Source organism: Anopheles arabiensis, chromosome 2 (genome assembly GCF_016920715.1).
Source record: "Anopheles arabiensis isolate DONGOLA chromosome 2, AaraD3, whole genome shotgun sequence".
Lineage (NCBI taxonomy): Eukaryota > Metazoa > Arthropoda > Insecta > Diptera > Culicidae > Anopheles > Anopheles arabiensis.
This window is the reverse complement of record NC_053517.1, coordinates 29132346-29157551: the sequence shown is the minus strand read 5'-3', so window position 1 is coordinate 29157551 and position 25206 is coordinate 29132346. Positions and strand designations below refer to the sequence as shown.

Here is a 25206-nt window from a genome sequence, read left to right as displayed (position 1 = left end):
GTGCTGCTTGTCAATTACTCATCCCTGTCTCATGAAAAACGCGGCTGAATTAAAAGATTTCCGTCATTACTTCCTGTCATTCGATACGCAAGAGCGTAAACCTTCATTACGCTAACCGTACAGTTTTTGTTCCTATCCGAATCTTTACGCTCCGAAGGCTGGCCTGATTAGTTATGGTTACTAAAACGGCTCAGAAGTGTTCAGCAGAATGGAAGAGTTTGCGTCACAACTTTCTTAAATCAATCGCTCCGAATGGGGGAACCTACGCCAAGATTGACAAGCATTGCACGAACTGCGGAAGAACCTGCTTTGGAGTACTGTTGCTAAGAGGCAAATTCTACCGGTGCTCATGCACATTCAAACTGCTCTTCAGCTCATAGAGTAAATTACTGCAGAGGGATTAAGCAGTGGCAAACAGGGATGAGTGCGGAACATCGAAGTACACGTCTTCAGCGCTTCAAGCCGGTACCAAATTTGTCTTGTTAGTGGCTGAAGTACAATGAGCGAAACTTGTGCATAATCTACGGCTCACCACGGTGCACCGGGGACGGTGGATGGAACTAAAGACAGTTGCCGTTTCTATCAAAAGAGAACAAAGTAACGGCATGAGCGATTGCAGATTTAGCGCTGTATGAATATGGTAGTCAAATTTGAAGCATGCTTCAAGCAGTACCAGCTAGTGAGAGTCGACGGGTATATGGTTTCGGTTGCATTCAACCACTTCAGGACGTAGAAATCCTGCCCTGTGGTTTCGGAATGAATGACAGTGATGTAAAGGTCACGATAATCAAGTCGGTCTACGCAAGCAAGACGTTCTGGTGGAGGAACGAGCGATCCGAGAAATTAGTTAAACAAACGTTTTGTTAGCGCTTGGAATCAAATGAGCCTGGAAGAATAAATCGCACCGTTTTCTTTGTTACGGTAAGGATTGTGAGAGAAACTAGGGGTGACTTTAAGGGCATTTTAATGAGCTCTACTACTACTTTGAATTATGGATTCCTTCGTAACCCATGCGTGAAAAATCCCTTTTGACACTGATGGTTAATATTTGCGAATTTTGTGGTACACCAACTAAGCACTAAAATGAAACATTCAAATTCGTTATTAATTTGCATTTCAATTAATCTGAAAATGGAGGTAAGCAAGCAGCAGGTTGTCGAACAGCTCGATGCAATCATGGTGCACCTGCTGGTATGGTTTGATTGCAATAAGTGACTGGAGTACAGGATTTGATCGAAAATTTTAATTACGCGTGTGCGCGATACAGTATGATACACCTGTACAGATAATTCGAAGCTCCTGTCCTGTTGCTAAACTTGGACTATAAATTCTATACCCCGTGGAATAAATAGGTCACCTGCAAAGCGGGTACATAATTAAAACAGCTCCTCTATCACAGACACTCCGCATGTGTCAGCTCATATGCCAGAGCATTGTTGGCCAGGCTGCATGAAATATAATTAAAAATAGATTCGATACCATAATTGTGATAATGCGGGTGGTAGATTTATTCCGAAAACAGCACCAGCATGCAATGGTGCAGGCAAAGTGTTGGGTTGGGATGGAATTATTTTTAGACACCAGTGCTACATTCAATATCGTACCTTTATTTAGCTCGACGATTTTCGAGTGTAAATGTGGCAGGAATTAAACTAAAGCATCATGGTTTTACAGGCAGAGCACGTGATGTTTGATGTTTCAGACGTGTAAGGTCAAAGATTTCCCAGGTCCTGTCGGATGCCACGGGCTGGAATAAGTTGATCGAATTTCATATAAATGTGTACGCGTGTGTGTGTTTGAAGGAGAATTTAATTACGATCATGGTACCGTGTTGGTTGTAGAAAATGCTGCTGCTTCCTTCACCACTACGTCGCCAGTGGTACGGAAGTACGTGAGACGCACACAACTCAAATACGAACCATTTTCCCGCAGGCAATGGGATGGAATTGCTCGGCAACAGCAACACCACAGCACAGTTTCGGTACCGTGGGCACCGACGTATGTTGCTATTTACGTTCCAGCTCTCGCTGTCCGCTCGTGGAAACGTGCGGGCAGTGCAATTATGTTTGTTCGTCGGGTCGGGCTGTCAACCCACCATGGCAGTCTACCGATGGTAGTGGATTGCTGTGGGCAATACGAAACTCGGTTTGTTGGTTGGGTGTCATCAAGCGATAGAATTACATTAGCAATTGACCAGGTGCCTGTGGGTGCCGGTGAGCGTGTAACGTAACAACAGGGTTAAGGTGAGAGATAGTATGTTATTTCAATATGGTTCCCGCCTGAGTAGCTGGAGGATGGAATCTTGAATGGAGGTTTGTGTGGCTTGTGGTATCTTTTAGTTTGCCAAATGATTTCTGTAATTCAAGCAACCAACTAAAGTCAAAATAAAGTGGCAATTTTTTACATAGTTACTCGTATACATATATATTTATTTTTACTTGGAATATCAACTTTGAATCTACTGCATAAAATTATTATTTTTGCGCAAAACACATTCATGTTATTCTCAATTGTATCAAGTAGATTGTTGATAGTCTGATTGTGGACATTCCGTACGCTGTGATCGTGGAAGAAAAAAGTCCATTAAAGCCAGGTCAGTATGTAGGAGAAGGAAGAAAACGTATTTAGGAATGCTAACCATAACTATAGCTTACCACAAGTTCAACTCCTCACCACAAACAATTATTAGGAGTTATTCATGAAAACATTGTAACGATTCATAAGGCTTTTTTGCGGTTACGTATGTACTTGTGCAACTTAGTGAGTACAATAAAGCCTTCGATAGAGCTTTTCATGTATAGTTGCAAAAGTCCGTACAAACTGTGCCTTTATAGAGCAATTGATGGTCAATTGTGCTAGCTGGAATTGAAAGTAGCAAGCGTTGCTTTACTATTACTTGGGCAGGAAATCGTTTGATTGATTGAACCCCGCTTCTCGGAAACATTTCTATTGCCGACGCTGTGTAATTTAAAACGGACAGAGCTTCCCTGTGCTTCCCTGTGCCTCGTCGTTTAGCATTCTTGCTTCGACAGCACTTTGAAAATATTTGCATACACGTTATTGGTTACGCAGAGCAGCGAAGGATGGAAAATGCGACAGAAACCGGCAGAGCGGACTGTATTTTCTCAAACGACCCTTTCGCTCGAGCTTCCCTCACATGGTGTGCTTTTGCAGAGTAGTTTCTCTCTCGCGTCGTTGTGTGAGCGGCACTCACAGAACGAAAGGAAGTGGCAGTGAGCCAACGGGTGAGTGACTTGTGGTGAGTGCTCGCTCAGCAAAGCTCAGGAGCGAACAAAAGAGAAAATAAACTGCCTGTTCAGTGTTGGTGGATAACGCTGACGGAAGCGCAGCATAGTGACGTCAACATTGACACACATACTTGGTCCCGTAGTTGCCACTGTCAGATGTTGGACGCTTTACGAGAGAAATCTACCACCGGCCAGACATGCAGTGTCGCCTTCCTGGTGTAATCGTGTTTCTGTATTACTCCGCTGGTACGGGAAGCAAATGGAAGAACTGGACTGGAATGGATGAGTGCAAGGGTATCAAACGTTCAATTGTAGTGTGACCATTTGCTTCGCTCTTGTCCGGCAAAAGTTCGCCTTTGGATGTAGGGTAAAGGTCATGCTGAAGTCTGTAGCCAAAGGAACACCACAAGAGACAGGCCAAAGATACAGCTCGTTTGATGTTGGAATCGGCCAACATTCTTGCTCAACCGTGTTGGAAGTTGGAGGAAATCGAATTGATCGAATTTTTGTGTAGCGTTTTGTTGCATTCTTTCCGTTCTGTGCTTGCTTGGAGTGGGAAAATGACGCTGGATCAATGTCGCTTCGGGGAAGAATCGTGTCCTACCAAAGTTTAAATTGCTTTGGAACGACATTATCCGGATGAAAAATAGTTGACAGAAAGTAGTTGCAGTCAAAGCAGTACAACGAATACAACGAATAAACTAAAACAGCTTGGTGTACTTAACAAATTTGTTTGTATCTAGAAATTGGTTTTATTGTCTATTTTCATATTATATACCTACGATCATATGGACAATTTGTTATGGGCGATTTGAGGTTAATTTTTCCACGTTTGTAAAAACGATTTGTGAACGATTGTTTAGCTTTCCATGGTACAAAATGGTGTATGGTACAAATGGTGTGTAATGGCGATTTTAACCTAACCCTTCTTATCCCAGCGCCACTTCCCATCGAAACCGTTCGGACACAATGCAAGGAAAACGCTCAATGGAGACGCCTAGTGGCTCATTGTTTCAGGGCGTGGATGAGAAACAATTGGAAACAATGCCTTCATCAGCACGGCTCGCCTTGGCTACGGCTATGAAGGGGCAGCATTGGATCCGGGTGTGGTGTAAAATAAAATGCACAACTCAACGGCCCATAACACGGGCCTCCCGTGGCGTCCTTGATGTCTCGGGCGCAATGGTTCGGCCAGCAAACGGTAGAGTTGGTTGCGACAGACAAACAAGAAACATAAAACAGGATGCTATTTTAACTTTGCACAACGATAAACCAAGCTGTGAGGCTTGGTTGGCCCTTCGAGGTGAACAGTTTTACGTACCGTGCTTGCGGGTGTTTTGCGGCGCACTTTAATTGCGTGGCTTAGAGGAAACGAGGGGGGGGGGAGGGGAGGGGAAACGGGCGGAAATTCCGTGAGTAGCTGGCGCCGCGCGCTGGTAGCCAGCAGGCATTGGCGGAAATTAAAAATTAGAAAGAAGGAAAATAATGTTCGCAACCCGTCACGCGGTACAGCAGTTATAGGGAAAAACGGTTGCAAAGAACGCAATCTAACGCAGATAATGGGCAGGATCGATGGAGCTTTACGACTTGCTCGGCATAGTGCAGTATTCACTTACAGCGTGTAGATGTGTATTTGTCAATCATGAACAGATATTTTGGAAAAAAACGAAAACGTTGCAAGATTTTCATTTTTTTATTCAGAAGGAACGATCCTAAAAGGCCATATTGCTTTATGTTGCATGGTTAATCTGTACACAAATAATTATTACTAGAAGGTTCAAACAATCTTCAACCAAACAACCTGAAGCTTCTTAGTCAATATAATCAAACATTTAAGTTGCGCCATTCAATGGCCAGAACGGTTTGGGTTGCTATTTTAGATTTTTATTATTTATTTTCGTATCGTAATACGAGCAGTGTACTTAAATTTGCATGATGAAAAGCTCTCCCTTTTTGCCACAGCTCTCAACCAACTTTAGCTCATGAAATGCTCATTTTCACCGTGCTTTGGTGCCGATTTGAACTATTTTTAGCATTGTGTGCATTAAATATTTTAAATGTTTCGTAACGCTTCAGCCCAGTGGCGAACACAAAGACCAAAATTTGGACTCCGTCCCGTGCGTTGAGTTTTAAAGCCTTGCGTAGAAGTTTGCTGTAAATAATTTAGCTGTAACTGAAAACCAGACGGTACTGCGTCGTGTGACACGGTTAGCTTAGTTGTGCAACCACGCTCACTCATACATGCTTAACTGACCTTACAGTACGTTCACACACATACATACACGCCTTCTTGGGAATGGGAGCAAACATTTCCCCGAAGGGATGGTAAAGAATGTGTTGTCGCTTTCTAATCTTTACCGGTGCGAGCATTCCACCGGCTATGCGAGGAACTACTTTCGTTTTGGGAGGTGTGTCGTTGCTCATTCCTTATTAAACGCCCCGACTTTGGCGAAGATGGCTGAGTGATTTTCGGTTGCGCTTCACTTTTGGGTGACAGTGGATTGCGTTTGTTTAATGCTCAATGGTTTGTAAGCGGTTTCGGTGTGCTTGGCCGGAGCTATGGTATGTTTTCTGCGGGGTAAGTTTCTTGCGCCAGGTAAACTTTTATGTATCTTTGCATTGCTAACCTGACCGGAGGGACTCAAAAGGGTGTAGTAAATGTTTAAGTGTCGAGATAATTACACACTCAAGTCGTTTGTATCGCAATCGGTTGCAAGCGGGACACGGTTCGTTACGGCGTTAGAGGCGAATGAAATGGTAGTTTCGCAAATTTGATTTTTCACCTGTAGCAGTTGCCGAAAACCCACCATTAACCCATCAGTCACGGGAAGCTGTCGGTAAAGAGCCCTTCTTCACTCTTGTTCACACTTGCTTACATTCACGGTTTGCTCTCATCCTTATCCAGCAGACTACCTTTTTGAAGGGTACGCCAAATTCCTATCCCTACTTGATGCAGTTTCCGTTCGGCTGACGAGTTTTCATTTGCTAATGCGCACGCTTCTCTCCCTCTCTCTCTCTCTTTGTCTCACTCGCTCCTTCGAGCTCGAGGTTCTATTCAGTGATGCTTGCGAATAATTTAAATCATTCGCCCTTACATTCTGAGCTCGCTAAGGAAAGTCTTATCCTTACGGTTCAAGCATTGAGCCCTGAATGAGCATTGGTTTCGAAGGATAGAAAACCAAAGCAGCAACCACCACACCATTACCTTTGCCAGCGAATAGCGGACTTCTTGGCTACGGGTCACTGACAAGACAAACATTTTCTTAGATTGTTTGGGGACGTTTTGGGGAAGTTTTGTTCTTCTTTTGTTTGTGAAAAAGGTTTCATATTTTTTGCTGGGGAGGGGTTCTGTTTTTACCTGTCAGGTAAGAATCATCTTACTGAAAAGGTGTAGTCCAAAGAGACCGCTGAGAAGGTGAAATATAAGAGAGGGGAATAAATTTAATTTCAGCGACCGGGCTTAGAACCGGTTGACTTTGGCCGTGTTCCGACTGACCTGATTCTCGAAATGGATTCAGAGCTTCAAGTTCTGAGAAATGGGCAAGCTCGAACTGGTTTGGGCCGAGATCCGAAGCGTTCCTGAAACAGGAGACCGATTTGTAGTAGGTGTGAAATGAAAAGGATTTGCAGCGGTACCTTTTTTTTACGTCGAACGTTTGTTTTCCAATGGTCTGATAAAAACGGAGCTGTCCTTCTTGAAAGTGATCGTGTATCTTGTATACCATGTTTACAAACAAGTCAACTTGCACTAAAGAAACAGCTTTGCAGTCGAGCATGAAAAGACCGAATAATTGTATGAGGATGATTGTATTTTTAGGATCTTTTCTTCAACAATGACTCTTTAACGCTAAACGTATATTATTTGGATAGTAATCAGCTTACAAGCAGAACAAATAGCAAGCTAATAGACATGCTAGCATTGTAAGCAAACGTTCGGCTTGGGCGGTTGCTACGCTTCGGTTCAAAATTATTAACTTAATTACCAACCAAGCGTAAATGAAACGCAATGTGCTGCCACTCTTTAAATGTTTTGCCTTCAAAATCACAATACATTATGAATGTACTCGCCGTAGTTTGCTGGTGTCATTTTAAACTGCTTCAGGCGCATTCCCTACCGCAAGCATTTATGAGACAGCTCATGGAAAACGAAACACTGCCTGTTTCATCGGTGACAGGGCGGCTGTCTGAGTCGTTTCCGCTGCCACGAATGCTATTTGCCTGCTATTCATCGTCACCGACACACACACACACACAGACACACACGTTCAAGGCTTTGGGCAATGGTAGTTCTTGTCTGCCAAGAGTTTTAATATATGTGCGGCAGCATTTAGCTCGTGCGCTCGCTTGGCCCGGTTATTATCGTTAACATTTTTCGCCGAAATGTATGCAAATTAGATCGCTAGTGTTGTAGTAGGGAAGGGGGAGCACGAAGCACTCGCTGGAATGTGTAATGGAAACTTGGAACGTTTTTGGGTGTGGGTAAATGGAACGAGCGAGCACTAAAGCATGTCGGTTACAGTTTGGCGAAGCTTAGTAGATATCTTCGGCTGTGCGACAGGAAGACCGGTAAGTGTGTTTGCTCGTGTTTGGTGGAAAATAGGTAAGTGCCCGTAGCCGGCGCGGGTTGGATGCTGTGAAGTTGGTGTACGGATGAGAAGATTGGTGATATTTTGGTCTCTCTTTTGAGCCTCTGGTAGTATGGATCAGTCGATAGCTTGTTTGGAGGTGACTATGATCCTTAAAATACTGAAAATTCAGAGAAGTTAGGAAACAATAGTGGACTAAAATACTGCAAAATAATAATATACGGAAAAAATACGTACGATTCATAAAACATGATAATGTAAGAATAGTGTTATGAATATTTGGCTGTATTCCTGTTTATTACATCTTTGTTTATATATCATTTGGTATTTATAAATATTGGAACTGGTGTATTTTTTCCTTGTATCCTGCCAAGCAGTTATTCAAGAAACGGTGAACTGATTCCACGTAGATGACGTTGCCTCAAAAAGCTTTGTAAACGATCAATATATTTCACGATCGGTTGTCGTCGAGAAGATACTTCAAGCTAAGCGTTTAGTTGAGAACGTATAATATTACGAAATGACGACGTAGATGTATTTGCAGAAAGCTCGTAGCATTCGTTGGATTTTTATCTCAATTTTGGATTGAACATGTGTCCATGATGGTAAGATGTTTGAATTGAGTTGGCTATATATATATAGTCGTGACGAGTCTTACTCTCAACTCACATTAGGCTGAGTGCTGATGACTATGATTTGCTTGAGTGTTTTAAGACAAGGGTACATTTGTCCGTGAGTGTGTAAGGGATGTCGTGTTGAACGTTACAACAGGAAGCATCATTCATGGGACAAAAAAAGAGGTAGCTTTCAAGCAGGAACAATTTGCGATATCGATCGGACATTCAAAATGGAACTGAAAAATCGATCCCACTTGAACGTGGTGGTAAATGGCGGTCTAGGTGAATTACGCGGTACGTGGTAAGCAATCTGTGCCATTGAGTTTCCGTTTGAAATTGTCAATGAATGATGTGCACACAGACGCAAACGCATGAAAGGTTACTCAAGGCTGCGGTGGTACTTTGCTGTTTGATAGCCACAGCAGTCAATAGCAAACCGGTGATGGATAGAGTGGATTTCACCTCCACTCATGCTAATACTGGCGGTTCTAAAGCTACGAAGGTAGGAAGCAATTTACGGAATGATGCATGTGAAGCAGGGGAACAGGTGAACAGTGTTTGTGATGGAATGGAATGGGATGTTTCAAAGCATATCAAACATGGTTTTGATAGGAGCACATTAAACTTGCTTGTACTGTCAATAGATCTGCTCATCAAATGTAAACCACACACACACACACAAACACACACACACACACACACACACACACACACACGCACACACACACACATGAACCGTTTGGTCTTGTGATGTGGAGCTTGGTTGGATTGTAAATTGTTGATCACTCATTGAACTTAAGCGTTTGTCTCGCTTTGAGCGGCAAATGATTCTCAACAAGATGTTTCCTGATGTTGTTTGATATTCGATTATAAAATATTTAATGATTTTGTGTATTTCTGTCTAGACACGTTCTTTCTCCTTGTGGTAGTAGGGCAGGTTAATGGTTCAATGGTAAGCAAAGAAACAGGGAGAAGCTTTTCACTTTTTTAATCTCATTTGAACGTGCTCGTTTATTTCAAATTCAATCTTTCAACCACTCTTTAGCAAACGAGATAGTTTCCTGGCATTGATTTAACTCGTCTTTTTTCGTTGATTTGAGCTTGTGAATATCGTCCAAAATGTATCGCATCTAATGCGATAGCAGAAAGGGTGATGAGTTCTCGCAAATCTGCACATTCCTTCCTCCTATACATTCCCACCCTGAACGGTCTGTGTTGCTAAAACTAGAAGGATAAACGGTCCTGCCATTCTCACGCGATGTGCCCTGGATCCCAGCCAACCGCCGCTTTGGCTGTGCTGGCCGATAGAAAGGGTACAATGCATGCTGGCGCTACTAATTTGGATTACAAATCAAATTTACCGTTCCATTTCCATCTTGCCTCAGAAGCTGTCACTGTGCGAGGAGAAACTTTCCGATCAATGAAACTGTTTGCTAGTCTGCAAAGGTGTGGCGTGAGAGGACGAGGTCACGCATGGCAGGCGAATTATTTGGGCATTGCTGAGCACATTAGGCATGAACTTTGCTCTGCTACGAATGTCACACATCGGGGCGGGTTAGATTAGCTGTCACCCGACTGGGAAGGGAATTAAGTAGCTCGGTAAAGTCACACCTTGATAGGACCTTTATTGGCACAGCACGGCAACCAGAAGCATTTAATTATGCACCAAAGTTGTGATTGGTGAGGTGTTGAAATAATTTAAAAGTGATTAAGAATGTGTATCGAGACAAAATGTTACCGAATGCATCGTTTTAGGCATTCTTCGGCAAAAAAAACTTAAAGGATTGCAGTGAAATCCAGGCCAAGTAATGGAAAACCTGTTCCTAGTCAAATAACTTTTTACCGAAACAAACAGCCAAATGCACGGAAACGATTCTTCAAATCGACACACATACAAATACACACACGGTTTTGGGGCAGCTAAGCCGAGTGTTTCTTATTACCAGTTCCTGAAACAAATCACAAACCAACCGGCTGTCTCCTTCGCCCGCTTAGCCGGCGGCTTAACTCCCTCCGGAAGGAAACAATGTTTCGAAACGAGCGTCGGACAGAAAAATGCACAGCGAAACGGTGCCTGTCAACAATGTTTATTGCCAGGCCGTAAAGTGTCCTCGTGTGCGCGCGCCCGGAAGACAAAACTGGGCAGACCGGGATTGCAACCGGGAAGGTGGTTAGCTCCCTCGTCCTTCCTTCTTCCCAGCCTAACTACAACAACAAAAACAACAACAACAACGACGACGACGACGAGTTATCCCAGCGCTAACGGGTAACACGGCAAAGGACAAAAACATATTCGCAGTGCTTTGTGCTGTTTTTCTTGCGAAATTTCCCACTTTCTATCCTTCGCACTTGTGCCCGCGCTCGCGTTCCTTTTTACACGTGCAATGTTTCGGCTTGCGAGGAGAAGCGGACTGCGGGCATGCTAGGGGCCGGTTCACCGGCTGTGCGTGGTAGAGCGTCAGAGTTGCACTATGCACTCTAGGCCCCGATTACTTCACCAGTGGCTGTTATTTCCTTAGTCGCACTTAGACTCTTACTCCCTGCCATCCACGGCACGGCACCGTGTGAGGTTATGATCTCGGTCAAGTGAAGTGGTGCTTGGGTCGAGCCTTTGTAAACTGGCTAGTAGCTGTGTGCGAGTGAGCTCCTCAAGTGTACCCGTGTGTAGGGTGTTGAGATGTTTGTAGTGGCACCAGATTTCAATAGATGATTTCCAAGAAATCGTAACTGGGAAGGTGAGGAACCCTTTTGAAAAACGGTTGGGTCATAAAACCTTAAGCTAATAAAAAAAAATATTGTAATTAGAACGAAGATGAAAACGAATACAGTAGCAAGAAAACGTCGACTGGTGCGAGATAATTCCGAAAACATTGACCTAGTTTAGTGCATCCAGAGCAAATAAGTGTAGAGTGTGTGTGTGTGTGTGTGTGTGTGTGTGTGTGTGTGTGTGTGTGTGTGTGTGTGTGTGTGTGTGTGTGTGTGTGTGTGTGTGTGTGTGTGTGTGTGTGTGTGTGTGTGTGTGTGTGTGTGTGTGTGTGTGTGTGTGTGTGTGTGTGTGTGTGTGTGTGTGTGTGTGTGTGTGTGTGTGTGTGTGTGTGTGTGTGTGTGTGTGTGTGTGTGTGTGTGTGTGTGTGTGTGTGTGTGTGTGTGTGTGTGTGTGTGTGTGTGTGTGTGTGTGTGTGTGTGTGTGTGTGTGTGTGTGTGTGTGTGTGTGTGTGTGTGTGTGTGTGTGTGTGTGTGTGTGTGTGTGTGTGTGTGTGTGTGTGTGTGTGTGTGTGTGTGTGTGTGTGTGTGTGTGTGTGTGTGTGTGTGTGTGTGTGTGTGTGTGTGTGTGTGTGTGTGTGTGTGTGTGTGTGTGTGTGTGTGTGTGTGTGTGTGTGTGTGTGTGTGTGTGTGTGTGTGTGTGTGTGTGTGTGTGTGTGTGTGTGTGTGTGTGTGTGTGTGTGTGTGTGTGTGTGTGTGTGTGTGTGTGTGTGTGTGTGTGTGTGTGTGTGTGTGTGTGTGTGTGTGTGTGTGTGTGTGTGTGTGTGTGTGTGTGTGTGTGTGTGTGTGTGTGTGTGTGTGTGTGTGTGTGTGTGTGTGTGTGCGTGTGTGTGTGTGTGTGTGTGTGTGTGTGTGTGTGTGTGTGTGTGTGTGTGTGTTTGTGTGGCACTGCACTCGCACGGTATGGATTTACTATGAAAAATGAAGGGAAAAGGTTAAATGTTCATTCCTGGTGAGGAAAAAAACTCCCGTGGGTTAGATTACATGTGATGCTGTGGTGCTACAATGAAGTGTACAGAGCTGCCTGCTCGTTAGGGTAAATTAAACGTACGGTACTGAAGTGCATAATTAGTTCTTGCTGCAGGCCGTCCGGAGGAGTAGTCAGCTCTGCAGCATGCGCTTTTCGCTACCACCGTACACGAGGTATCAAGTAACGGTAGAAGAAATACTGCTTGAATATTGCCGTGCTGTCCAATCACTCACGGAATGGAATACGGTCAATGGCATGTGAGGGGAAAAAATCATATCACAGTCTGCCTCTCACTTCATTAACCAGAATACTTTCAATGGTTACCAATATCTTCAATATACGTTTATTGCCAGTACTTTATTAGAAAAAAAGCAAAGCATCCAAGAGCAGATAAAAGATTGGGTGACTTTCGCACAAGGTCAACCACAAGCTGGGCAGAGTAATCAACACATACACATGACTTCCCCAAAGTTGGAAGGAAAAATAATAAAAAAAGTACTGCAGTTTCATCCGCATCTGTACCACACCTCAAGCCTCAAGTGTAGTGTGTTAAGGTTGACATTTACTGGTAATTCAATACCATGCAGTGATGGTTGAACAAAAAGTAAGCGTAAGCATGTGTGTGTCTGTGCGGCTTTCCGGGTTGGTGAAAAGTTTGTCACAACTTGGCTCCCCGTCCGTTTTACGGGGCCCAACGTCGCCCGTGGCCAAAAAGTTGGACGTTTGAGGCAAATGCTTCCGAACGTAGGGAATATTTTAGTAGCAAGCAGACCAACGCAGAGATACTGTCCGGCAGGAAAAGTTTGCAAGCCCCTTTTCGAAACAGATTGGACAGGCGTAGTCACAGCGCAGCTACCTCTTGACATTCCACTGACCTGTGGAAAGTGGTTTGAAAGCTGCAACGGAACGAGTTAGAGCGCTTTGAGCTGGAATGGAAGCTATTATGAACTGTATCGTTTTAATTCGTTCTGAAATTCATTTGGAAGAGTAATGTTTTTTATCTACTTAGACAAAAAATAGATCCTTAAGTGGCTCTTCCTAGATTAGTGCGGTGCTGTGGAGTAGTATGTGCCTAATCAAGGTATTTCGAGTATCTACCGTGTTGACTAAATACGCTATCCAAATCCTATAGAAACCGACTAGCTCGAGAGAGTCCTCAAATAATGTTACACACAGTTATTTTTCAAAGGCATTTGACTGCATTACTTACCTACATAGCCCACGAGCAGGCTAAGCAAGGGTACGGCCAGCAGATGCAGCTTGTTATTCATTCTGTTCTACGCTGTTACGCGCTTCGCACCCGGTGAATCAATGTTGTGCGATGAATTGGTGTCGACTGGCCGGGAGAGCCGACGAAATAACAGCAAGTGGTCGGAAACGTTGCAGGTAGCTATTTTCTTTTCCTTGTTTTGGTCGAAAATTCCAACACTATCCTTAACTACGGGAACAAATTGGTACGATAATCCGGGGAAGCACCTTTTTTGGAGAGCGCAAACATGGAACAAACTCACGGCGAGGAAGTGGTAGTACGAATTAAGTGAAACCGTTTTGCATTAAACGCGGCGTTGCACGAGTGGTTTCCACTTATATTACCGGGAAGGTGCGCCCTGCACTGTACTAGCAGATCCGGCACATCCGGCAGAAGCAGCTGGGAAGCATCCTCCAGAATACTTCAACGCACTTTACTGATTTGATTGCACTTTTGTGTTTCACTTTCACATTTAGGTGTATTTTTTCCTCCCGATTTGATTACTTTTCACTTACAAACACTATCACACATACACACACACACAAACACACAGCCAAACAAACCTTAGTGGATGAATATTTTGCCATTCAATCGCTTCGCAAACTTCGCTACAATTCGAACACATGCGCCGACAAAACAAAGCAGCTTAATTTAAAGATTCATCACTCGCTCGCCGTGCAGTTTCTGAAGTATATGGGAGGTTTCTGCTTCGCTATTCATACCGCACACCGCCGATCGATAGCGTTCCGGCCGACATGCATCCAGGATAGAGCTAGCACGGATGTTTCCTCTTCTTCCCTTTTGGCAGCACCCGAGCAGGGGGGGAGGATAAAGGAGATGGATTGATTTGGTGGCGGTTCCGGTCGAGGCAATCTGAAATTAACGTTGAAGGCAGAGGAATAAGAAATCATGATTTTGCTACTCTTGGCATACTATGTAGCTGTGTTTGTGTGTGTGTGTGTGTTTGTGTGAACGTGTTGGTTCGATTAAGCCAATGGCACTACGGTCGATGGCTTAGGTCTTTTCACTTCAGTGGCCGTGAGTCGAACTGGGTATACACGCCGAACCTGTAAATATATTACTATTTCTAGGGCCTTTGGTAGTCCAAGAAGGATCCACCACTGGTCGATGAAATAAAGAATGTGATGAGGAAAGAGCTGCAGTGGTTTTGGTATTGGAGAATGTGGACGGAAAGAAACTAACATAGCGTTTGGTGGATTCCGGAATTATAGCCAATAATTATTGTTGACGTTAAATGCCAACTTTTACGTCTGCTTCTTGGCATGGCACGTTTGTATTTTTCATGATGAGAATATGCTTTAAGGTTTGAATACTGTGCTGTGTAAAATTATTTCAGTAACATTTTATAAAGTGATTCAATAAAAAAATTGAAAACACAGTGTAACAGTGTAACTGTAACTTGTCACTGTGAATGTTGGTTTAAAATGGTCCAATAAATGCTACAATTAAGGAATGATATTTTACTGTACTAAAGCCTATTGCATGGTAGATAAAACTCAAACTCACGTTGCGCAAGGAAAACCCATAAAAGAAAAACTACGAACGATGAAAAGCAGCACAGCACCGAGCGCGTTATAGGTTGATTTATCATTAGAAATGATTTATGAGCCAACCCATCGCGGGCCGCCACGGCAAATGGTGTCAGCTGCCGTTTTCGCTAAAGCTTTTCCTTCCCTTCCTCCTCAAGAAAAAGAAACTTAAAAAAACCGCACCAACCGTTTTCCCCGTCGGGCGCAATGTCAAGGGCGGAGTGAAAATTAAGCACAACAAAATCCCACACGGCTGCCCGTGGTGGTGGGAGGTTCTGGGGAGACGTTTTGCTACTCCCCCGTGGGATTGGCGAAATGCGTCAAAATATTTCACATTAAATTTGACTCCACCAATCTGCGCCGCCAGAAACCGGGGTTCGGTTTGGTGCGCGACACAAAATGGAATAAATCATCCAAAGCAATCAAATTTCGTCCGAAATGGGACGCGAGCTAGCTGGCCGGATGCTGGGCAAACGAAGGATGTAAACAAATTAATGTGAAATTCAAGCTCTACTGCAAACCAGACACAACACAACACGCTGACAATGGGTGTGATCGGTAAGGAGGGAGGGGGGGGGAGGGGTTACATCGAAAACATGCTGCACCTGGGTCCTGCTTCGGGCGATCGCCTTTTCTTCTGCGCATTTATCGCGTCTTATAATCGAATTACGTGACGTGGCGATGCGGTGAGCTAGCTAAAGGACAAGGTAATATAAGCGCCGCCCGCCTGCTTACGATCGCCGCTGTTTACTTAACGTTTGAATGTTAATTAATTCGGCTTCGTGGCATCAGGTTGACGGTGGATCGTAATATGTCGGAAGGCATTATCTAAAGACATTTCTCTGCAAAGGTTCCACGCGTTTGTGGACACATTCCTCCGTCCCAGGCATAGCGATGTTACTGCACAAACAAACTGAAACATAATCCAATAAATCGTTGACAGCGTGTACACTGGCTCAATAAAACGCACAGGATGGTGTGCAGGACCACTGGACCGCGCATCGCAAAAGGGACAATTTTGCATTAACAAAAGTAAAAAAAGGTTGAACGTCTAAGCATGCCGGTCGTTTGTAAGGGTGGCACAAAAGGGAACTGTTTTAATTTTATTTTAAAGCTAACGATTTGTGGGCTGAGACGAGCGAGATGTACGTGAGCATTTTTGTGGCAATCTCTGCTTCGACGTATAAATATTCACCATAAGACCATTAAAAGTGAGCGAGTAGAACATTGGGCGAAGGTGCGCATAAAGGTGATGCTGCGCCACCACGGTGTGAAAACAACCTGCTGCAAAAAGCAAGCAGTCAGTCGCACGCCTCCGCACCTTTTATGCCGCTCAGTTCCGCGTGGGTATGATTGTGTATTTATAAAGTGTGTTGTCACTTGATGCCTTCCGCAAGAGGCTGTGTGCCGCGCGAGAAGAAGAATATGCTGTAAGGTGAGCTCTGCCGGCTTCTTTTCACTTTTGTACTACTCATTTCCTTTGTTTGGTATTGTTTGTTGCTGTTCGTGTCAGCCGCGTGGGATCCATGACAGCAAACGACCAACAGCTCTTGCGTACCATGAGGCTTGTGGATGTGTTTGAGTGTTTAATTCATTGCTATGATAATTCCTGCATGCAACAGGAAAGACACTGGCGTACGGGATACTTCCGCTAAGCTTGCAAAAATGGCTGAAAATGTAAATAACCCTTGAATGTGTCATAACTTTCACTAAAGCTGAGAAAAGTTAAATAAGCTGAATCATTCTCTTCCATATAGTATAATAAAACGCATTAACAACGTTATACGCGAGAAGTACATAACAAAACTAAACAAGACATTGCCACAGTATCTTAAAGTGTGAAGAAAAACCTAACGTAAAATGAAACAACAATTTCCCGGCTGCCAGCGCGGTACGACCGCACCACCGTAGCCAAGGTCAAAAGTATCCATCCAATTCATCTAAAGCTGTTTTCTCCCACAACGTTTTGTTTAACCTCCAGTGTAAACGGCCTCGCCTTTACAAGCCCTTACCATTGCCGCCCTGCGGCTGCGGGCTGACGGTGACAAGAACAGGACTAAATTGACACATTCCGTAAACGAATTTTCGTGACACAATGCGCGCACCGTTGCTCCATTGTTTGGGGCAAAAAGCTGACGCTCACGCTGAGCCCGGGTGATTTCGTGGGCGAAGAACTTCCCGTTCCCGTTGTCTTTTCCCATTAAAACCAGCAGCAGCAGCAGCAGCAGCAGCAGGGTGGCCGGGAGTGGTGTAGATGGCGCAGGGTTAAAAGATTCGCCACTCACCAACACACCACTCGTGCCGGGTAGGTGAGCGGTGCAATGTTTACGGAAGTGAATGGAAAGCGATCGTTGTTCCGTTTCCGCTTTTGGCCGCTGTGCATTTCATCGCCAGCATTATTTGTTTATTAGTTGCTGTCGGGGATGGTCGCTGAGTTTTGCTACTTATATTGTTTGTGTGTGTGTGTGAGTGTGGTTTTCTGTAAGCAATTGCGTTGAGTAGTAGCGCTAAAAATGCGCAGAATCAAAGTTAAAACAAAGGTCTGTGCGTTTGTGCTACGCAAAAAGATTTTAAAATTTGGATATTACGGAGCTACTAGCATATAGGTTATATTTCTTCATTGTAATAAGTAAGATACATTCCGAAAGGACCTAACCAAACTGACAGCAAGGTTTAGTGGTTGTGTCTCATCCAAAACTACACTGACAAAACCAACAAAATGAGCTAAGATTAAGCGACCTCATGACAGCAAATATTTGATTCGTTTAAATAAAAACATAAAACCTTGGATTTTGTTTTAGGTTACTCTGCACCAAAGTAACAGCAATATAGAGAAACACAAGCTCTTGCGTTTAATAATTAAGACACAAAAGATTGCTGTGCCTTTACCATTCCATTACAACAGACAAACAAATGTATCCCAAAAGCGAGCAGAAAGCACTCAGTTTCCTCCAGTGGCTGAGTAATTTAGCATCGTCAGTCAACCGAACAAAAGAAAACACTTGCTTGCACTTGATCAGAATTGGTTTTTGAAGTGAAACTGAAACAGTGAGCTGGATCGTCGAAGCCTCCAAGGCACCTTTACGCTGTTCTACGGGAGTGCTACCTACGAAGACCGTGCGCAGTGTGATGACTATTGGTAGAGCGAATGAATCAGGGAAGGTGATGAGAAAAATAAGATCAAACTTAAAAGTAGCAAACAGAAATTCACGATTCTTCTTTATACCATATTTACAAAGCCATACACACACACACACATATATATATAAACACGCTCTTCACAGCGTTCGTGTTGTTTGTTTGTTGTGTTGCTTGAGGGGAGTCGCCCATCCATCATTTTGTTGCAGGCAGATATTATTTTTGGCAGCTTCGTCACACACTGCCCTGGCACTGGGCTGATGATGATGATGCTGATGATGTTGTTTCGAAGTCGATGGAAACAGAGCAATTAGCGTAACCGAGTGCCTTTTCGGCCTAACCTTTGAGATGAACCAGCTGAGAGTGAAACTCGCTAAAGACAAGCATTGCCAACGCTACGAAAAGACAAAAATCGCACATTTGGCTTGGACGCGCCCAGCAAGGTTACGACGAAAATGTCGGTAGCTGCTAAAAATACATCAAAAAACCGTGTCAGACCGTCAGGGGTGTGTACCGGTTGCCTTATTGTGTAGTGTGATCGGTTCTGTTTGAGAGCTGCCGAGAGTGTTTGATATTTTGTATCGTTTCACGAGCGGAGAGGCTACAGCGTAAACAAAACGTTTTGTAAACTAACAACCCGGCTCGGTAAAATGGTATGTCAAGGAGTTATGTTAAGGAAGATCGGAAGTGCTCGTCTAAATACGAATCGTAAAGCGGTTGAGTGTCCAATAGACAATAGCCATCCCATAACAGTTCGTGAAAGTGTGGAAACTGTTTTGGAGAGAAACATTAAATACGCATTGATATGAAAATTCTGTTCTTGCGTCCTCGGTAATTGTACAATGGCTTGCATAATGACAACTAGGCTTATTCATAACAAACACAGTGCTAACTAGGTATGAAATATTTATGAGCCCCGTAAAAAAAACACAAAAAAATCTATTCTAAATTATCGAAAACCTCTTTGTCGCTTATACCTGTGCGTGAATGTACCTTTAAGCACCCACCCTGCCAAGCTAACTGGCCAAGTACGCATGATGGTCGAGCTCGACCGTTCACCAAATAATGGTGATTCAAGGAAGAGGAAAAAAGATGATGAAATAAATCGAATTTAAAAACTTTCCCTCATTGCTAATGAAAATTAATGCAAAACTCAACGAACCGCAATGTAAATTAGGATTCATGAGTCGGCAGTTCTGCATTCACGCGTTCACGGGCACACCGGGCGCGCTATGGAATGGGACCAGGAATTCATGAGTTGCCCCCCGTAGGGTACGGCGCGTTGCCATCGAGTGAGTGGGTCGTACCATTTTACCCCCGTGTGACTCCAACCGATGGGTGGATGGTTGGGTGTTGTTGATCTTAACACCCCGGTTCGGTTTTGGAGCGGGGCGGTGTTGGAATTCATCAACGAAAGCGAAGCGGGAATAAGGGAACATGCAAATATGACACTGCGGTGCGTGGGAATGGTTTTCCATCTGATCTGTCAGAAAAAAAAACACGATCCTCCCGTAGGAAAGGGAGCGGTCTTAGCGTTCATTAGCTAGCAGACATACTGACGGGTTGGGTTGGGTTCATTTAGATGAAGGGGTTTCGATTTGAGTGTTTACGGGTACAATCCAATTGGAAGGTAAATGAACATTGACGCAGCTTTGCATTGCCGTTTGGACGCATGGAGCCGTTTTTTGCTGCCTATAATTATACAAATCACGTGTTTTGCTGGGCTTCCCAGTGCAGAAGGGTGCTGTGCTATTGCGCCGATAATTGTCCGACCGGTGGGTCGATAGCAAGTGGGAAAATGTTGGGTTAAAAGCGTTGTTTGGTGGGCATTTTCAAGATAATTATCGAGCGGTCGTAATTACAAGTATTGTGTCCCGTCCAGGGGTTTGAATAACAACACAAACTGCAATGTAGTAAGGGACTTTTATTATTCGCGTAACCTTTTATGGTACCATAACCAGTTTTAAGTAAACATTTCAAAGAGCTCTGTGGTGTTTCAAATCCAAAGAATTTTTATTAGAGTAAATCTAATGTTTGTGGATAAAGCTTTGTAGTGTAGTTCGTAGTAAAAATATATTGCTCGAGGAAAGCCTTGTAAGCGAAAAATCCCTCCCTGCCATCGGTATCAGACGCAAAATGTGTGTACACCATGCTACCCTGCAATCAAGGTGCGATCATAGTTTAACGGGCTTTTCCGTTTTCCACAGGGCGGCAGGTTTTTGCGTGACTAGGCTTTCGTGTTTGATGGTGGCGGGCTGCAGAAAATCATGAAATTGATTAGTTATGTTAGCCTGCCGTTTGATGTAGTGAGCCATAAACCACTCAAGTGATAATATGAAAGATTGAGCGCGTATAAGGCACGATAGGCAGCTATCGTCGGGATGGTGATGGACAGTCGATATGTGTGATAAAAGAATGGAGTTGAAGTGGGAAAAACTGAACCAATAGTGCTCGAAATATTTAATAATGTTCAAAAGCTGAAAAGATCCGGGTCGTGCATTATAATGTATCATTTCGAACGAATTTTCCTCGATGCGATCAAGTAAAGTTCCTTTGCAATAACTTTTCTCCAGATTTCGGCACCAGACGATAACAAAGCCGCATTGTGTAACGTGTTAAAGATACTCTTTTCGGTAGCTTACTTCAGCCGCACGTGCTATTGTGTACCGAGAATACCCTGCTGCAAGCGGTTTCAGGGGTGTGATACGGTGAAATGTTACTGCACATGGTAATTTCGGGAAACGTCTAGATGGGTGATGGATGGAAAACAAGCACACAACATTTTGCCCAATCCCTGCAGGCATCGGTGGGGGATCCGATGGACCAGGACTGAAAACAAGCCCCAGTGTGGGGCGCCCATGCAGTCGGTTCCGACGTGCCGCACCATAATGGATCGTTGTGCAGCCGGTCACATGGCAAAGGTAGTAAGGAGTCCTTCGGGGTAGCGTCATTATGTGGGAACCGGAAGCAAAAACAACCGGAAACTGATGAGTGGCGTCTGTTGCAACAACGCTTCGGGAACGAATCGACCGTACCGAGCTTTATTCACTCCGGTGGCTTTAACGGCAACTAGGTGCTGGATGCTGATACGAACACATTTGACGTAATTTAATATTGCATTATAAGAATTAGGGTAAATTAATAGGGGCATATTTTACCCCAAAGAAAATGTCGAAATTTCGCCAACTAATTACAAAAGTTGCATCCTTATTACATGAATTTAGAACGTTAAGTAGAACAGTACAGATAATTCAATGGCAAACCCACCGATTCTCCGCTTCGGACTGAGCATTGTGCTGAAATGTTGAGCTGTAGCTCATGTTCCATCCCTCAACAGAAGAGAAACGCCCGATACGATAGAAGGCCGATGGGTTGACAAAGAGTAAGAAAAAAAACACACGCCTCCGTCAGAGAGGAGTGATATTTTTAGACCATCCGAATGATGTGCGATCTTTCGCCCGCTTGAACACAACAGTAGAATCGCGTCAATGTCGCGAAACCGCACGGGAGGCTGGTCACGGTGGAAGGTTTTTCAATTTACCTCAGAGAGTAGATATTATTAAATTTATGTGGGTACAAAATATGACACAATTTGGTGCCTTTTTTATTTTTCAAAACTTTTCAAAAAACACATATTAAAGTTATCAGTATGTGATAGCACTGTTTTAGGATTTTTATTACGTGGAAAATGAAAATTTAATAACCTTAATTCTACCTTAATGGATTCCCCTAGTGTCTGTAAAATATATAGCTTAATACATCAACATTATTATACATATACACGCACGGATACACATAAAAATGATGTTTTTGCCACTATTATAAGGACGGGCAAGTTTCTGCCTTTGTTTCAATCGTCTCTTTCTCGTTCATGCACTCAAACATGAGCTAACTGATGAAAATTTAAACTTTGCTGCATTGAAGGTTATTCACAGCCTCCCTGGGTTAGGATCTGGCCGTATCGATTCTGGTTTGCTGGTGTTTGTGTGTTTGTGTGTTTGTATGTTTTTTTCGGTACAGTGTAAAGGTAGAACTTACGTCTTCAATGTCGAACCAGCATGTACGTTGCTTGAAACTGCACTGTATTATTCCTATGTAAAGCTGCTCGTTACGGACGGGATAAACATTGCACAAACTGCACTGAACGGTCGCACCACACGGTTTAATTGGATCCACTCATCACATTGCACCCGGCACACACACCACACCACTAATCAATCAAACACACCTAAAATCACCTGATCCACTGCGAATCAATTGTAAGGATGAAATCCTTTTTCCGACAATCGAACAACGGTTGAACACTTTTACCTATACGCACAAACAGAAGCACACACACGTTTATTGGCGACGAATGGTAGGGGTAGCATCAAGTTGCCAAAAAGAGGGAAAACAGCGTATGAACGGTTACACATCCCAAACCATTGTTGTGACAACCCCGTTCACCCTCACGAACCGTGCCACGAAAGGGGTCACACAATAAGGGTCACCAAGCAAACTGGTCACTACCGCATCATCAATCGCAGCCGTCGGCATATAAGCCTCGCGTCGCACAGAAACATCGCAGAGACGAACAGACACACGCACGCCGCTACTTTCACTTTGCCACCATGCTGGCACACTGCGGTAAAACTCACTGGAGACAAGCTTCCAAAATTTTCACAGAAGGAAAAAAAAATAATAAATAGGAAACACCGCAGTGGTACGCGCTGGAGGGAGCTTTCCTTCGGGCAGGCGAGGTTACCGGATCAACTTATGCTGCGGTGGAAGGGTGGTTTTTGTTCACCGTTTCTTGTTGCTACTGCTTCTTGCTGCACTTCTTTAACTGGTATTCTTTTTTCCGTTTTTAGTGTGGGGTGCCTTTCGCAAAACCCTCTGCACGAAAGGCGTCCAACCGTCTGCTGGTTTATCTGCAGTCTGCAGAGTTGGGTTGTTGCGTGCGCGCGCGACAGAGAGAGAGAGAAAGACAGGGAGAGCGAAAGCTATCCTGCGAGAACGGGAGCAAGATACGCGTCACTGGACCACCGAGCCGAGCGACCTGGAAGCTAGGCAATGGCCACCTCTGGGTCACCCCGTCGGTCGGCTGGTGTGTTGTTACGCATCGTACCGCGAAGGGTGCAGAATATTCACCTGAACGACTCAACAAATCGATCGCACCGCTGTGTTAGGGTGAATGTAGTTGTGTGTGTGTGTGTGTTGGTAGAGCTGCGACCAAATGCAATCGTTACGATGCTGGACCCAAGGTGTACGCGCGCACACGTGTCCGCGTCTAATTGGCACGAGCACACTTTTGCAACTGAAACATTCTGCTCCGATTTCTCGGTCGGTCTCGAGACTTCAAAATACTGCAACGTCTCCCTGCGTTCCGCATGCTTTGTTTGCGGTCAGCTGAGCTGCGGAAGAGAAACATGCCGATGAGAGCTACGAGAGCGTTTGAGAGCGAGTGCGCTGGCGGATACGCGTACCGGTGAGCGGTGAGAGTAGCGTGCCGTTACGCATCGAGCGGTCGGCATGGGATGGAGGCGCCTGGTGAGTGACTTGCGTTACAAAAAACCGGCACAACAGCGGAACGATGGGACAGGCACTCTAGATATTTTACATTTGCCGGCAAGTTATTTTGTTCCCCCCTCATGAGCCTTCACCCGCACGAGCAGGGGTGTGAGTGTGTGGGTGTGTGTGTGTATTGCGTTACGTTGTTTTGTTAGCGTATACGGTACGCGTAGTGCCACGCGGTTGGATGAAGAAAACATTGCAGAACCGCTATTTTAAGATGAGCTATTTATTCAGGATTGTTTTCGATGCGCCGGGGGTGAAATTGGTAAGCAAACAAAGATGAAGCTACTTTGCTGGAAAGGGATACAGACATCACCGCATCCTGAAGAGATTTTTAAAAACGAACCCATGACCTGATGGTTGACGGTATCTTGTTGAGTGAGATTAATAGCCAAATAAATCCATTTTAGTTTGAATAACCAAATGGAGTCATATGCATATTTTTTGTATGGTTTATTTTTTTTGTTTTAGTTTTATTTTAGTGGTTCGTTTTATATCCATTTGTCTGAGAAAATATAATTTAAATCAGCAAATTTCAGAATTGATTCATGTTCGCTGAGCCGAACAATTACTCTCGGTTGCTGAAGGTACATTTTAATGCTTTTGCCGTATGGGTTCTTTGCTTGCACAAGTCATGCTGGAATTTAGAGAACGTGTGAAAAAGAAGAAAGGTGACATACCATCTTTTTGCGAAGAGGTATGCGGAAAATGTTGATCCTAAAAGTGACACAAAGTGTTGTTTTGAACATGCCAAGATGTGCTGTGTGGTACCTGGTTTTGGTGAAAGTAAATTCGTTCCTCCCGCTTTGGAGAGACGGAGAAGCTAAAACTTTTCCGAAAAGAAAAAAGCATTTACTTCAAGCATTTCGTTGGATACCATGTTGGAAGAAATGTTTCCCCATTCAGATTGAAGGGATACATTTGTTTTGGTAAGCCATTAGGGGGACTTTTGCTGCTGCTGTTTTTGCTAAGGAAAAGAAAACAGCTGCCTTGAGATAGCTTTTAGCTTGGAGAGGAAGCATCGTTCGCTGGCTTCTTGCATGTGCCGTGGGGAAATATGTCATAACACTGACGTCACACTGCTGCAAGCGTACACACACGTTTGGGCGCTCGCCAGTGAGTGTGAGCGCTTCGCGGTGAGCTTTCGGGTTGAGTGTAGCTCACAGTTTGAAGTTGTGCGGGAAGGCATGGCTTTAGTAAAACAAAGTACTGCATTTGCTGGAGCGATGAGTGTTGTTTGGGAATAGTTTTTCTCAGCTAAACCACCAGTTTTGTGTTAAAACTCTCCGTAAACTCTCATTTGCTGTTTATTTCTCTCTAGATACCCGATTTGTTCATCATTTACTTGTTTTTAGTCGCTTTTCTCACCGTTTCTCTACAGTGCGACTTGTTTTGGAAACGTTGCTATTATCCTTTCCGTTATTTCCTATCTCTGAAGCGGATGTGGATCTTTTGACGGGGTTCCTTTCCAAGATGCTATCAAAGCTGTATAGTGGACTATAGACAATAAAGGTGGGAGGTACTCTTAAAGA

The 25206-nt window shown here is 44.1% G+C and overlaps 1 protein-coding gene across 1 annotated transcript in view; it reads right to left on the bottom strand.

Moving 5' to 3' along the window:
* LOC120894394 (integral membrane protein DGCR2/IDD-like) overlaps positions 1–23438 on the bottom strand; it is a 48922-nt gene extending 25484 nt beyond the window's left edge. The window contains exons 1-2 of the mRNA XM_040296931.1: positions 22160–23438; positions 13395–14306 (exon numbers count right to left, since the gene is read on the bottom strand). Of these exons, the coding sequence (XP_040152865.1) occupies positions 13395–13455 (61 nt within the window). The 5' untranslated portion in view covers positions 13456–14306; positions 22160–23438. The remainder of the gene's footprint in view (positions 1–13394; positions 14307–22159) is intronic.
* Positions 23439–25206: the final 1768 nt, after the last annotated feature.